The sequence below is a fragment of the Sparus aurata genome, chromosome 20 (assembly GCF_900880675.1).
Source record: "Sparus aurata chromosome 20, fSpaAur1.1, whole genome shotgun sequence".
In the NCBI taxonomy this organism is placed as follows: Eukaryota; Metazoa; Chordata; class Actinopteri; order Spariformes; family Sparidae; genus Sparus; species Sparus aurata.
Window position 1 is genome coordinate 5,839,527 of NC_044206.1, and position 16,788 is coordinate 5,856,314.

The 16,788-nt window shown below is 41.8% G+C and overlaps 1 protein-coding gene across 14 annotated transcripts in view; it reads right to left on the reverse strand.

The window, feature by feature from the left end:
* Positions 1 to 4,719: 4,719 nt before the first annotated feature.
* ryr2a (ryanodine receptor 2a (cardiac)) overlaps positions 4,720 to 16,788 on the reverse strand; it is a 171,749-nt gene continuing 159,680 nt past the window's right edge. For 10 of the 14 annotated variants that reach the window (XM_030399260.1, XM_030399258.1, XM_030399266.1 and 7 more), the window contains 5 exons: positions 13,092 to 13,248; positions 12,361 to 12,425; positions 11,949 to 12,049; positions 11,279 to 11,330; positions 9,795 to 9,890 (listed from right to left, as the gene is read on the reverse strand). In XM_030399260.1, the coding sequence (XP_030255120.1) occupies positions 9,795 to 9,890; positions 11,279 to 11,330; positions 11,949 to 12,049; positions 12,361 to 12,425; positions 13,092 to 13,248 (471 nt within the window). Of the gene's footprint in view, positions 9,891 to 11,278; positions 11,331 to 11,948; positions 12,050 to 12,360; positions 12,426 to 13,091; positions 13,249 to 16,788 lie in introns of all 14 variants that reach the window. The other 4 variants (XM_030399264.1, XM_030399263.1, XM_030399265.1 and 1 more) reach the window with 1 other exon arrangement.

Here is a 16,788-nt window from a genome sequence, read left to right on the forward strand (position 1 = left end):
GACCAGCTTTCAAAGACTACATAAATAAGTAGTGTCAGTACTCTTGGTTTGTCCCCTGCCAACATTTTGTTTGTGTTTACATGAACATATATGCATATAAGTGCATATGTTCTGTGAGAAATTACATTGTTTTCCATTCTATATTCAATGTACTGTAAAGACCATATCAGGATGTGAGAGGAGCAGGAGAAATTCCCCTTTAAGGTGTAAGGGCCGAAGAAGTCTTATGAAGGGCAGTAATCTCTGCCTGAGGTGTTACAGGAAGACAGATAGGACATTAGACATTTACTGTCTAAATAAAACATCAAAGGGTTGTTTTGGGAAGGAGTAATTACCAACTGTTGTGAAAGTATGTGACCCCTACTCTATTTAAGAAGAAAGCATTTGGAGGACTGCAGAGAACACTTTCAGGTCTTCTCTCCCTGCAGCATGTATTAAAGAAAACTGATTCATCACGCTGACTCTGAAATTCTTCTGAGAATAAGCAACTCTCTGCCTCACAAAGGAGAATTTCCACTACAGTTCTCTTTCAAATTTGCTATCTGTGACCTGTTTATACATTCAGGCTGTGCAGTCCAGAACTTGTTCAAATACACATGTCAATTATTTGTTACCTTTATTAAGATGACAGAAATAACTTCATTTCAACTACACTAATACATTGTGATTAGTCAAAATGTGTATTCAAGTCAAAACAAGTTAGAGATATCTGTAATTGAGTTACAGAATTACAGAACTCTCAAAGTGTGTCGGAGCTATCTCACATTACAAACACAAATATCTCTGGTTCAGTTTTGACCAGTCACAACAATAGTTGCAAACGTCTCAAACGTCATTGTGACTGTTGTGTGTGACGTTGCTCATCCAAGTCTTCCCATTTGATACTGGCCTAGCCATTTCAACAGTGTTAGCGGAAGAAATGCTACCTGCTGTTCCAGAGAAGACAGTAAGGAAATGCCATGAAGTAAAAAGAGTTTATAATCAAGGAATGTGTGGTGGATGAGAGCTCCGTTCACTGGGAGATGTGGTAGAAACGTAAAGTGTGTTGCAAATGTTTTGTCTCAAGACACACTTGAGGACGTGCAACAAAGCTTGGATGGTCTTAGGATGCTGATCCCTCATTCTGGAGGAACGTTGGCTAAACGTTTTTAATTGATTAATTCTATTTCCCAACAGCTTGTGTTGTGCACAGGTTGCAGCATTAAAAACCGTGTCCAAAATCCTCATTGTGCTCTGACATCCCGGTAAACCGGTTTGCCATTGCAGTGCCATTTATGGTAAGACGCACTGTCCACCCGATTCAATAAAGAAGAAAAAAAAAAGAAGAACCATCCTGAATTTAATTCATAAACAATAGCTATGGGTTGGGTTTCATCATAAGTTTGCAATATGAAGTAATAAAACAACTCAAGTGTTCAAAGGGGAGTGAGAATGCAGATTGGGGTCCCTCTGCCTTCAAATTACAACAATAATAGGTATTACCTAACCTGGTAAACTGCAACGAGCACAACGACACACATGAAGGGTTAAAGAGAGAGAGAGAAGGCAACTCACAATCCCATGATTAATATACCATAATATCAGAAAGTAATACAAATAATGTTGTAATGTTGAAAGCAAAGAGGTTTGTGTTAAATTAAAATACGGATTTGCAAAATCACCACAGCTAGTGTGTTTTAGGTAAGCTGTGAGTGGTTCTAATGTTGAACTCATGTCTCCTCTCAGAAGAATGAAAAACATTTTTTATATAAAAGTTGTGCTGAGTGACTGGATGTTTGCATAGCTAATAAATACAATTTATGAATATATCTTAACATAGGGATACTGTATTTTTTTTTTGAATGTATTTTTAAATCATCCCAACTCATGTTAAACTAGTCTAAATCCTGTCCATCCACCCAAGCCAAAAACCTGCCCAACTGGGCAGAAAAACGCCCAATTCAGCAACACTGCTGGTCCCACCTCCCATTTGACGTAGCTTCTACAAGTAAGAAGAAGTAATTACTCGCATTACAGCTGCTCCCATTCAAAGTTGAGAATATGCAGAAAAAGAAGAAGAAGAAGAAGAATATGCAGAAGAAGAAGAAGAAGAATATGTATAAGAAGAAGAAGAAGAATATGCAGAAGAAGAAGAAGAAGAAGAAGAATATGTATAAGAAGAAGAAGAAGAAGAACTAATTATAAGCAGGAACAACAAAAACAAAACAAAAATACAAGAAATTAACATTCTACAAGAATATGTCCATTTATACAGAGTCATAAATAATGTTAAAGTTTAAAATATATGGGTTATTGCACATTGCACTGAGCACCACAGACTTCTAAAACATCCTGAGCATAGTCCGGCAGATGTTGAAGGACCTCAGCTCTCTCGGAAAATAGAGACGACTCTGGCCCTTCCTGTAGAGGACACCATGTGACAAAGTTGTCCACAGTAGTCCTGTGCTCATCAACACCCTCACTGATACATCCAACTTTTGCTGAGTCATCCGAGAACTTCTGGAGATGACAGGTCTCTGTGCAGTAGTTAAAGTCTATGGTGTAGAGGGTGAAGAGGAAGGGAGAGAGGACAGTCCCCTGTGGGGCCCTGGTGTTGACCAATCTATCTGACACACAGTGTTGTAAGCGCACATACTGTGGTCTGCCAATCAGATAGTCAATAATCCAGGTCACAAGGGGGGAATCCACCTGCATCACTGCAGCTTCTGACCAAATAAAGTCTGACGGATGGTGTTGAATGCACTGGAGAGGTCAAAAAACATGACTCTCACAGTGCTCGCTGGTTTATCCAGGTGGACATAGACACCATTGAACAGGTAGATTATGGCATCCTCAACTCCAAGATTGGGTTGATAGCTCCAGCCTCCTCCTGTAGTTTAGTTTTCGTTTTCTGTTCCACTGTCTATGACTGGTGGTCTGCTGCCTCACAGCAGCATGTTCACATTAGCCACACTGTTTCACCTGTGTAGCTAATTACCTCACCTGAGCATCTCTGCCATCTCTCCACCTGCACCTCACACGCTGGTCAGGTTAGTTTTTCAGACCAGTTTTGAGTTCAGTCTGCTCAGTTTGCCTGTTCCTTTGTCATAGTTTCCTCTACTGAGATAAACTGCAGTGTTTGTGCTATAAATAGTTATAAAATCCAAATTTTACTTAGATTTTCAAAGCAGTGACTTATATAATCCTTTAAAAAAAAAAGGTATTATTCAAAATAAACAGATAATTTCCACACTAAGTAATGTGCTCTAAACATAATGTAATCACAAGTACTTACAGTTCGAGTGTTTGTGTAATTGGCTATTGCTTTGGTCTAAAGAGCGAAACTGGCTCCAACCCTGAATTAAAGCAACATTGTGTAATTATTATTTCACCTTAAAATAACAGCTTCAAATCATTTTAGTTACACTGATGAGAGGTGATCACTTTCTGAGAATACAAAGTAAAATAAAAAAAATTTGAAACAAAAATAGTTCCCTGGAGCAACCTGTAACTGCTGCATACTGTAGCTACAAGTTAGCCATGTTAGCTTAGCGTACTCTGCTCAGCAGATTTTTTAGGGGCTTGGGCCAAGATGTGCACCAGAACTGGAGCTGGCTGAATAGGCAACAGAACCAGGCTCAGCAGCCTCAATGGATCTCATTACACTGATGTTTGGCCGTGTTAGCAAAGTTGTTAACTTGCTAGTTATTGATAGTAAGCCGAGCCAGCCCATTTCAACAGAGATTTAGCCGGTAGCATGTTACAGCCAGGTGTTACGTCTCTTGTTCATGTTACGTTAACTTGGCAGCTGTTACTGTTCTGCGTGCATTTACCTCAGTATATACATAACGTTTTTGAGGTTTAACATTGTCATGCAAGCCAAGTTTTGTTCATAGTTGGCACGAAACTTTACATTACATCTGACAAATTGTTACAAAAAACAGGGAATTGTATTCACGAGTTGTGTTTCACTCAAAAATGGTGGCTGTGGGGCGCTGTGTAGCTCAGTCGGTAGAGTAGGCGTCCCATGTGCAGAGGCTTCGTCTTCGCTGCAGCGGACCCGGGTTCGACTCCCGGCCCAGGGACCATTTGCTGCGTGTCACTCCCCCTCTCTCTCCCCCTGCTTCCTGTCTCCATCTTCAGCTGCACTATCAAATAAAGCCATAAAGGCCAAAAAATACTTTTAAAAAAAAGGTGGCTGCCACCAAATAACACAAAATATGAATTACTATTTAATATTGCTTTAACACAATTCTAAAACACATCCTCTAATAATTTATTGCATGACAGCTGCCTTTATTTGAAAATGTTCTTCTCAATAATTAATCCATTATTGTTGACTTGGTAAGTCAAGATGAATATTGTATATGATAATATGTAACACTCTTCAGAGCCTGCTGATTTAAGATGCATGTTACAAATTCATCACTAATGAAGTAGTTTAGATCCCGAAGTTGAGTTTACCTCTCACATGCTGCACTGAGGGTCAGTTGTTGAAATCAAGTGCAGTCTATGAAGAGTCTGGGAAAGTCTCTGAAGATATACAAAACAGAACCACCTCTACCTGTTTAGAGTTGAATGCTGAAGCAGAAGAGTGACAGACAATCAATGCTCAGCCCAGCCGCATGTACGGTATGTAATGTTGGTGTGCACAAAGAGCCACAACAATATTAGATAGATAGATAGATAGATTAGATAGATAGATAGATAGGTAGACATAATCTTAAATAAATACATGTATTTTAATAGACAAAGATGAGCAAGCTTTTATTTGTTTTGCCTTTGTTTGCAATTTACAATGGTCAGTCACCTCCCATACACTCCCTGAAGGGCTATTGCTTGAGCTTAAAACCAATTGATACTTAAACAAACCTTTGACTCATAGTATATTAAAACAGAAATTGTTAAGTGAGAGAAAAGCAGAAGCCACTTTTTTTTTTTTCCAAAGGGATGCAGTTGTGGCAAATGACTTGACAATGAAGCCCACAACACTTAAATACATTACAGAAATCTTAATTCATCTTAAATAATCCTATTAAACAATTTATGGGTGACAGAGATTAAGTGGTTTTGTTTATACTTGTTCATCAAACCCGCATAATAAACATGCAATGTCATTATTTTTTCTGAGTAGAACTTTTTGGAGAATGTCTATACAAAGAAGAGTAACTCTGTTTGCTGTATTGCATAAGATCATCGCGATAAAAATAAAATAATAAAAAAAGGCCTTGGTTAAACAATTTGAAAATGACCAACACACACTTTATCACTGAGGAGTGGCTTTGTGAAATAAAAGAAAGAAACAATACTGCAATAATAATTCTGATTCAAATAGACTATTTTGTTTTTGTTGTGCCGTGTCCTGTGTCCTTGTGCCCACGCAGAGTTTAAAAGTCTACAACAAACGTCTTCAAGAAACTTCAACAAGTCAAGTTGCCTACGATACAGCACTAAGAATTTTGTTTTTGATATTAGCATTCTTTCTTCTCTTGCCTGTGCATTCTGACAGAAAAAAAAAAAATCCTACAAGGTCCAAACTTTAAAGGTCATTGAGTGTGTTCTACAGAAGGTCCACACTTCTTTTTGCGGTCACGTTTTCTGTTCTGCAGCGAGGGGTGTAACAATTAAAATACAAAATAGAAAACAAATGATCAGACAATCCAACATACTGACATGGATAATGAACTTCTGTCTCTTGATGTTTACTCGAGACAGAATGTATACAGTGTGTGTCTGCAGCAATGTGTGTACTTCAACAAAGCTAAGCTAAGAAGATGAATCCATCTTAAGGTTGTTGGTATGGCAGCATTATAAATGATGAATACAAGTTGACAACTGTTTATGCTGTTGAAACAGCCATAACACACACACACACACACAACTTGCTCTGCAGTAGTATTGCAACACACAGTTACCAGTTTACTAGTTTTACTTGTGAAAAAAACAGTCTAATCAAACAACCCTGCAATAAAACCCACTATGGACTATTTATATTGAGACCTGTTTCTAAAATATTGTCCACCCCCTGTCCCCATTTACGCCAATGAGGACATTTTAGGAATTACTTCTTACTAACTTTTTACTTTTCTTAGCAAAGAAAACACGTGTATTTTGTATACTTAGACTAAGTAGCGAACCTGTCGCTCGCCTACATCGCCCAACTTAAACTACAGGGACTATCAGACCATCACCTCCTGAGGTACAAACTGGTATTAGGAGACGGGAAAGGCTGGGCTGGGGCTAGCTGATTAGCATGCTAACTTCAGGAGACATCTCTTCAACACAGTACATAGACATCTTTGACATAATGTCAACACTGTTGTTTCTCCACTCTCTGTTGGTAATGTTAGTTCATTTTTATAATGTTTAAAACTTACACTTAACCTAAAATTGGATATTAGTACCTTTGTGGGGTGAGGATTTATTTCAGAACTGCTGTGTTAGACTGAATTAGTTTTATCGTGGTGGACATCATAAAGGAAAAAAAGCCATGCAATTGTGTGTACATACAGAGAAAGTTCCCAGAGGAACTGAATTCCTTTGTTAAAAGGAAAAAGTCATCTGAACTTGTTGAGTACCACAGTACTTAGTATGAAGAGAGTGGACGTTTTTCTCTTGTTACACACTCAACTGATGATTGCTATTAAACATCCCCACTGAGTTTTCCCTCAAGCTGAAGTGTGACCTCATTTGCTGCTGACATTTCAAACTGAGATCTGACTTTGCAGGACTTTTCAAGACAACTTAAAGATCATTTGACAGTACTGTATAATCTGTATTTGTTTACAGAATTAATTAAATTAAAATTGTAACCCCCCATATGCTGCATAAAGCTATAAAGCAAGCTCTGTCCTTCTACCATCTCTTTCTCTACTTCTACTTTTCTATAGAGAGCTGCGGGGATGACATGCTTTTAGAGGCTAACCTGGAAGTTAGCATCGCCCTGGTTCCCTCGCTAAAAGGCCAGTGGGATTTTAGATTAGATTTTGGATTATTACAGAAAATAAGCTATGTGGCAAACACAAGTTTATATGTTAACTTTTTGTTTAGTTAATTTTCACTGATGAACATCACTTTTCTGATTTTTGAAGCTTAAACGCCAAAAGTAAAATGCTAATGTTAGGTTACATAAGAACATTGTAGTCATGTGACTTCAATGTCACCACTAGGCTTCTTTGTACACTATACCATACACAGTTAGAATAGTTTGCAGCTAAAGTCTACTCACTAGTCTGCCTAGTCAGACTAGTGAGTTTGGCATGATGCTGCTTCCCTGACGACCTCTGTGGTCTCATTTAGTCACTTGTAAGCAACTGCCTTTTTAAAGTCACATTATAAATCACACATGGGTTATTTACTGACACATGTCGTCGAACAAAAAGTGAAAATAAATTCAGCTCATGTGAGCAGCAGACTTTATTTCAGGCATTTAACCAAAAACCCACTGACTTTCAGACGAGGGAACCAGAGGTGCAAAAACACCCCGTCGCCCAGCTCTAGTTGTAATCCTTAACATTGTATCTTTGAGAAGCTCTCTGACGTTCCTCTCTCCTCCTCTAGCTTGCATAGCTCACCGCAGACGTAGTAAGGCACTGTATCCTCCCGTCTCGTCTCCCTTTACTTTCATTCATACATTGATCATCTGTCTTCAGCTTCATGCTGTGCGTTCTCAACGCAGGAAACATGACTGACGGGTTGCTCCAATCTGGCTGATTATTAATCTTGGCTAACAAGCACACACTAACTTTGTTTTCAGCTATAAAGTCTAAAACAGATAAATCATTTTTTTGCCGCTTTGGTATTGCTTTTCATCAACTTATATAATTGAATCAAAAATGTACAACGCAAGCCATGATTCAGTAGCAGTCACTGAAAAAAGAACGTCTAAAGCTCCACTAGTGACGCCTAGAGACTGTGATGTTTGTTACACCACAACACTGTCAGATCGAACAAACATGCTGACCATTTAGCTGTTTAGCCTTGACTAGTATTGTTGCTAAAAATGTCATGTTTGTCTGGACAGTGACGTTAGGTCATGTGGTCGGTAAAGTTAACAGGAAATATCAATGTGCTTAGTAAATCTCTTGGCAATCTCACCAGCAGTGGTCCACATATATTGTTCTGAGCCGGACTATTGGAGTCTCTATCGCTATTCTCTATCAAGGCCATGCTGCTGTTGGGATAAAAAAAATAAAGTAAATAAAAGGGAAAAAAAAGGCAGAGTAACCAGAAATGCTAATAATGGATTCGACCATCTTCCAAGCATAGTTTAGGGGACTTTTATTTTTTTCTGTTGTCTAAAAAGAAAAAAAAAAGAAGAAGAATTTTTTGATAACGTGCAAGCTGATGAAGGAGTATGACTTGTTGTCTTTGGCTGAGTTTCCAACTCAGTCAGCTCCATTGGGAAAAAAAAAAAAACAGTTAATCATGATGCTAGCAATGTGAACACTTAGTTAAGGAGCCCTTCACACACAGTATTGGCATGTACAGGGAGTGGACACAATCTATACATCTGTTAACTATACTTTAATTCAATCCAGTTCAACTGCCCTATTTGTGAAAACCAGGATATTACGTTTCCATTGATCCCTGTCACAGAGGTGTTGATTCCCAGCTAGCCAAATTGTATCGGTCCATACTTGGCCAAACATCTCGTAGGCCCGGCACACGGAGTCGGCATAGTCCTGGTTGTGAGGTACGGCCGCAGTGTGGACTGAGAACAGCATCAATAGTCCTGTGGCTTGTATTTCTAGATGTGAGCCACGTACGTCATGCCGTACATGGCTCAAGTTTGGTTATCCAGCCCTCAGCCGCGTGTTTTACTATGGTTGTTGGCTCTGCTTTGGCCCAGTTGACGTCATTCGAGTCCGACAGTACACCAGATGTTCCGCGTCCCAATATGCATTCTGTACAATGCTAGCAAGTTTCAACTCTGCAGTGATGGTGGAGACCTAAGTTTGGTGGTGTGTCGGAATAGATTATGTTTGAGACACTTTATATCTTCTCACTTAACATGTTCCAGAAACTAAAAAACCTTGAAGAGTTACCAACATTTTTAAATAAATCATCACCTTTTTGACAGTCTTAACAAAAGCTGATGATGTAAGCTTCTGAAAGGTCAGATTTATTGCAGAGCTGTTGTGTTGGATCACAGCAGGGTTGTAGAGGTGTTTCTTATTCATGTCCACTCCCTATACCTACATGCAACGTGCATTGTACACATGAAAAGTCGTAAACATCCTCAAACTAATGTCTGCTCTTTCTGTAGCGATCATTGTCTTGAAAGTCTTTCAGGAGGAATTCTCTCTTTCATCCCTTCCTCTCTCCTCTGTCGGTCTTTGGGAACTTCCTTTTTTCTTTGTTCCCTCCTTCCTTTGTATTTTTTGCTTGTTACTGTGAATGTAGAATAAGATGACGCAAAGTAGTCATCATCTGAGCCAAAAACCTTGACGTGCCAGCAGTCACATATTTTACAGCATATAATCTGATATTTTCTATGTACAGTATGTAAGTCTTCGATGCATTCCAAACAAAGTGTGCTGGAAGATGGGGCAGAGCTGGCGAGTTGACTGTCTGGATGAGGAAGAGCTGGGAGGAAGGCTTAGGGTGGGGCCTGTAGAGGAGGCCTGACACGAAGTTCCTCCTGGACAGGAACGCGGAGCCGAGTGTAGAACTCGTCATTTGGTGGAACAGGCACTCCTTACAACGGTGACGGTAAGAAAAGTTTGAAGGACAAGCAGAGGGAAGATTGGCTGCCGAGGTGCCTTGAACAGATTACAGTATGAAAGGGAAGAGTCTGTTGCTCCAAGAAGAGATTAGTTGAGCTGATCCTCGTACTGTTTCCGGAAACAGTCACCAGCAGGGAAAAACTCCCAGCAACGCTCCTGGTACATCTTCCATACGTAAGACTCCTTTAAGACAAACAGATGGGAAGAGGTAGGAAGGGCTTACATTCCATATGACACAATTGTAGCATATTTGGCTTTTCTACTTTGTGTACTAAGCTTGTGTAGTAAGCTTCCAACACTGAGCCACTAAAGGCCTCAGTATGCTTCAAACAAACTATGTTGTACAACCGTGTCTGAGGGCAGGATGACAGGCCTGCTGTCATACATGAGACGTCAACAGGGATAAGAGCCCTTCCAGACAGAATCAGGCACTACGGTGAAAATACCAGTTAGGGCTGGGCAATAAAACAATAACGATATCTATCGCGATAGACACATGATCAATATCAATAGAAAATACGTTTGATAGAACGTTTGATAATTTCACTGAACGCCGTTAGAAACAGGTGATCTGCGAGCAGCAAAATACAGTGCGAGGCCCAGTTGCTGGACGAGACGTTTATGCACGCAACTCTGTTTACTTTCGATCAAAACGAAACTTAACAATTCCAGACACAGACACAGACCGTAGAACCTTCGTATCCCTAGGCATTAGCGCAACGGCCCATTTGCGCTAATGCGTAGGGATACGGAGGTTCTACGGTTGAGAAAACATAGTGCCAAAAGAAAGGGCGGTCTGACGGCAATGTAAAGCGTGTGAATTTTCTCTATACATTGTACACTTGAACTGATATAGATTTTTTAGGAGCGGCTCTCTGCTTCTCCAAATTGAGGCTGCACTGATCGGCAATCACGGAAGAGAACAGACCGACTATAGATATGTACTTTATATGACCCCACTTCAAAAAACCCGAATTATCCCTTTAACATATTGTCAAGCAGCAATGTCAGCTTCTACTCTATTTTGTCTCATGTCTTAGATTCTGATTCTGAAATCTTGAAAATGATTTTTTTTCAAAAATCTCACTTGTAGTGAACATTTAAAGGGATGTTTTTCAAATGTTTCTTATTTCAAATGGGTAACAAAGAAATCAATAGTTATCAATATCGACTAATAAGAAACACTTATATCGTGATACATTTTTCAGCCATATCGCCCGGCCCTATTCCAGTCCTACCATTCACCTGAATGAGGGCAGTGTGTTTAGGTTGTGGCAGTGAGGACTGCAGGGGATGTAGAAAAAAAAACAGTTCACAACATTAAATCACACAAATGGGCCACGGAATGACATCCCCAACACACACACACACACACACAATTCCAACCTTGTAAAAGGGATTCAGTAGCTATTAGAAAATCCAAAACACTCTTTGTTTGAAGCACACTGAGCCTTTAACAATACCAGTAGACGACGGCAAGGATCACACTGATGGAAACTGAAGCTGAGCACAATACAGTATCCCACAAGTGTCTACTTATATTTTCTACAAAGGGAAATGAGCTGGTTTACCTGGCCTGTGTGCTCTGTTTCATCCTTGTTGATGAGATACATCACAAAGAATCTGAAACACACACAAACACGCTTTTTAGAAAAACATATCCACTGTACATTCACATGCAAAAGCCCACACCAACAGATGCAAATCATAAACTACAGAAAAAACTTGATCTGGAAGCATTACAATTCTTTTATTTTTTTTATTATGTATCTATTTTGTTTACCTTGACTGCTGTTTCTTGAATTGGCAAAGTGAATATATGAATAATTCCCACTGATTTCTTTGTTTTGAGAGGTCTTCTTGATGGTCTCAGACTGATTACAGCCAGACCTGTTCCAAGATACAGCTTCAATCTCCTCAATTCTACTAGGTCTGTCTAAAATAAAGGTTTAAGACACCTCCAAAATCATTCAGCTGAGTAACTTTTTGGACATTATCTGTACAAAGTCTTCTGGAAACAATCCAACATAAAAAGCACCACACCAAAAGCGTGTAGAGTCTTCCATTCAGGTGTACTGCATTAGGAAGACATAATATCTATAAGGTAATGGTGAAACTGCTCCCCTGTACCTGGCTCATGCTTCTGAAGAGTCCAGGTCATTAATATCAAACACCGGTTGGCACCATGTCAGAGGCACAAGTACGCACGTACAATCACACAGAGGCTCCACATGTACTCACAGGTAGTTGGCTAGGTTGTGCTCCTGTAGAGTGTGTGTTTCAAATCCATGTGGCACTGTGTCAAAGTAGTCGTTGCCTATTCCACAGATAAAACATTTCGTCTGGAGGAGAGAAACATTACAGAGTTAAGTGATTGTCATTACACGAGACATTTACCTACAGGTCTTTACCTGCGAGCCCTATTGGCTGTTAAATTGCAGCCTGCATCTGGATGTCAAATATATTTACATGTAAATTCTCTTCATGGAATGTCAACAGTAATTTTGGTGAGTTGGCTCTATTGGGTGCTTTAACAAAGTCTATTATTGCATACAGTAGTTTCATGCATTTTTATATCACACCCGTAATTCATGTGCTGTATAAGACTGCATTTTTATTTTGATTGTGCGTGTGTGTGTGTGTGTTTTTTCACCTCCATGTCTTCTTTCACTTGTTCCTGCTGGTCCCTCAACTCTCCAAAAGCATCGATGATCAACCCTGGAATGTTCAGAGACCGCAGACGGTGTAGGGGTTAAAAAACCTGACCCACTTAGATGCTTAGATGCTTTGTTAACAAGTCAACAAGATATATAACCAGACCACAACTACCTTAAAAACCACAAGCCTTTTGTTTCATAGGATTGACCTCTAATAGTACTCTGTCTGTATAAGTCTGTTTTGCTAAGTGTGCCTTACACCCTGGTAATCTATAGGCAGACAACCAGGTACTTTGTTTTATGAGCAGCAGCTATTTGCACAATAGTTACTATTTTAGATTAATTTGGACCTTTTTCTAGTTCTGAGCTGAGACTTCAGGGCATTGGTGGCTGAGACTGCCACCAATGCCCTGGTGCCAGACATCACAGGATACCCCCAGAGGTTCTGCGTCCCTGCCTCAACATGTCAGAGCCAAGTCCCATCCTCAGTGTGGCCTCCATAAGGACACCACACACAGAAGCCCATATGATTTGTTCTTCCCACCAACACATACCCATGATCTTGATCATTAGGACATAGCTTCAAGGTATGGATCTGACCCAGATTATGATGTAGGCAGTGCAGGGCATGTCTTAGATCTGCATATTCTTTTGATAATGACAACGAACCAGTGTGCACGTGTGTGTGTGTGTGTGTGTGCGCGCGCGTGTGTTTTGGATCTCTCACCCTGGATGATGGCCAGAAGGATTACAATGACAAAGAAGAAGAAGGTGATGTCAAAGATGATGCGATAGATCTCATACTCGTCACCCGCTGGGTCTTCAATCTGGTCACCGATCCCTCCACCTGCTCTCACACCTACATACATGTGGAACATGTAGCACTGGGAGACAGGGCAAGACACAAATAAAGAGGGAGAAAAAGTGAAAGACGGACAAGAAATGAAATGTGCTAGATTTTAAAACCACACCAATTGTGATATTTGCATCTCACACTGACTGAAATTACAGCGACTTCACACTTCATTTTACAGGTTTGTAAATTGCATGATATAGGATGTTATTATAAAGTAACAGTTAAAATGTATTTGAAATCGGCCCAAAATTACCACAACTACCTGTTTAAATGTATTGAAATGTCCTCCAACAAGATTAAATAATAGTATTATGCTACTTTCCAATAAGCAGTTAAAGAGATGGAAAGAGAGAGCCTAATTGTGGATTGCTGAACTGGTGAGAATGTAAATGGTTAAAAATAAAAAGTACTTTATGTACTAATTAAATGACCTGCAAAAGTTGGTCAGAAACGACTTGAAAATGAGGCTGTAACACTTCAACAAGTGACCTGCTGAGGGGAAGTTTAGCAGAAACCAGTTGGAAGTTTCCTGGCTGAATCAATTTATCAAATAATATTGAGATTATTTTCAATACATTTCGTGGTAAATTCAAAGAAATCTCTAATATGTTGCTTGGAACTTACCACCTGCTTACCATGACATTTGAGACCTTTAAAATGACATTTTACATTTTACTAAGTATTGAGATAAAATGTGCAAAACTGTTGGAACTCAATGATACTTGGTTGCTATGGCGCCGTATAAGGTAGCAGCCTGTAACGGCAGCTCCCGTGGGTTTTCAAGTTTTTTCAAGTTTTTTCGTAGTTTTTGTTGTATCTCTGTTCTGATTCTCGCTGAACTTTGGCGGCTCTTCTCCGGAGACTGAGAGAGGACGAACACCTTTCTTTTTTTTCTTTTTTGGACTTTTGTGGCACTTTTTAGTGATGTTTTTGCTAGCCCTAGCAACGGAGGGTCAGGAGCGCATCATTGAGCGCATTGTTTACACACGCGACCAGCTGATTGCGCTGTGTGAACCTGCACTGCTACCCGGAGCCAGGCCTGAGGTCCTGAAGGAGCTGCGGAGGAGACGCCGTGGCTGCAGAGCCGGAGTGAAATGGAGGGTGAAGAAGAGGAGACACAGACCGGCCGTACCGGCGATCGTCATGGGGAACGTGAGGTCTCTGGGGAATAAGACAGACGAGCTCGCCGCGCTGATAAAGGCTCAGAGGGAATATCGTGAGTGCAGTGTGTTGTGTTTCACGGAGACATGGCTTCACTCAAACATCCCGGACCACAGCGTGGCGATTCCCGGCTTCAGCACTGTTCGGGCGGACAGGGACGTGATAAGCAGCGGAAAGAAGAAAGTAGGAGGGATTGCACTGTATGTGAGTGAGAGGTGGTGTAACGTGTCATGTTCACGTGAAGAAACGTCTCTGTACCCCGGACACTGAACTGTTGACTGTGGGGATGAGGCCTTATTATTTGCCCCGGGAGTTCACATCCGCCATCATTATCAGTGTGTACGTTCCACCTTCAGCTGATGCAGCGCTGGCCTGTGACGTCATCCACTCCGCTGTTGCCCAGATACAGACGCAGCATCCTAACGCATTTATTGACATCACTGGGGATTTTAATCACGTCTCACTGGACAAAACCCTCCCAACATTTCACCAGTATGTTGACTGCCCCACCAGAGACTGTAACACACTGGATCTGTTGTATGCAAATGCTAAGGATGCATACAGTCCCACAGCCCTCCCCCCGCTTGGAAGATCTGACCACAACCTGGTTCTGCTGACCCCTAGGTATATGCCTCTTGTTCAGCGGCAGCCTGTCCACACTAGGAGCGTGAGGAGGTGGACTCAGGAGGCTGCTGACGCACTACAGGACTGCTTTGAGTCAACAGCCTGGGATGCACTTGTTGAGTCACATGGAGAGGATCTCGACAGCATGACCGACTGCATCACAGAATACATCAGATTCTGTGAACACACCACCATGCCAACCCGGACTGTACGCTGCTTCCCTAATAATAAGCCGTGGATCACCAATGACCTGAAAGCCCTTCTTAACAAGAAGAAGAGGGCGTTCAGGTCTGGAGACAGGGAAGAACTGAGGAGAGTGCAGCATGAACTCAGGGATATGCTGAGGGCCTGTAAAGACGCCTACAGGAGGAAGCTGGAGGCCAAACTCCAACAGAACAATGTGAGGGATGTGTGGACTGGTATGAAGCAGATCACTGGGTGTAAGGTGAGCGGCAGACAGTCATCGGGCAGCCTGGAGAGGGCAAACGAGCTGAACAGATTCTTCAATAGGTTCAGCTCACAGCATTCTGTCGTCTCCCTGACACCTCCAGACCCCCACACACCCTCACTGCCCCAAATGCTTCCTCCCCTCCCCCCTCACTCCCCTGCTGTGAGCTCTCCTGTGCAGCACCTCTCCTCCTCCTCCACCTCTTCCTCCTCCACCTCCTCCTCCTCCTCCATCTCCTCGTCCTCCACTGAAGACACTGGCAGCCTCCCCCGCATGACTGTGACTGCAGGCCAGGTTAGGAGACAGCTGGAGAGACTCCACCAGCAGAAGGCTGCAGGCCCTGACGGTATCAGCCCCAGGATCCTGAAGACATGTGCCAGCCAGCTGTATCCTATCCTGCAACACCTCTACAACCTGAGCCTGGGTCAGGAGAGAATACCAGTGCTTTGGAAGACTTCCTGCCTGGTTCCTGTTCCAAAGAAGTCGACACCATCAGACCTCAATGACTATCGACCAGTGGCCCTCACATCTTACGTCATGAAGGTGCTGGAGAGACTGGTTTTGGCCAACCTGAGGCCGCAGGTGAGAGCCCTGCTAGACCCTCTGCAATTTGCTTACCAGCCCCACTTGGGAGTTGATGACGCTGTCATCTACCTGCTGCAACGAGCTCATTCGCACCTGGATGGTGGAGGCACTGTGAGAATCACATTCTTTGATTTCTCTAGTGCTTTTAACACCATTCAGCCACTGCTACTGGGGGAGAAGCTGCGGGTGATGGGTGTAGACGACACAATGATCTCCTGGATTACTGACTACCTGACAGGCAGGCCACAGTTTGTCCGTATGGGCAGTGTTCTGTCTGATGCGGTGGTTAGTGATACAGGAGATCCACAGGGGACTGTACTGTCTCCATTTCCTGTTCACCTTATACACCACTGACTTTCAGTACAACACCGGGTCGTGTCTCCTGCAAAAGTTTTCTGACGACTCGGCTGTTGTTGGGTGTATAAGTGAGGGACAGGAGGAAGAGTACAGGGCACTGGTAGACAACTTTGTGGAGTGGACTGGACAGAATCACCTGCGGCTGAACATCAGCAAGACCAAAGAGATGGTGATAGATTTGAGGAAGAAAAGGAAGACAGCTACCCAACCACTGTGCATTCTGGGAAGGATGTGGAGGCGGTGGAGGATTACAAGACTCAACAAACTGATCAGGAAGGCTGGCTCTGTGATTGGCTGCAAACAGGACACTCTGGAGGCTGTGGTGGAGAGGAGGACACTGAAAAAACTGTTATCCATCATGGATAATCCTCTCCATCCTCTCCAACTCACACT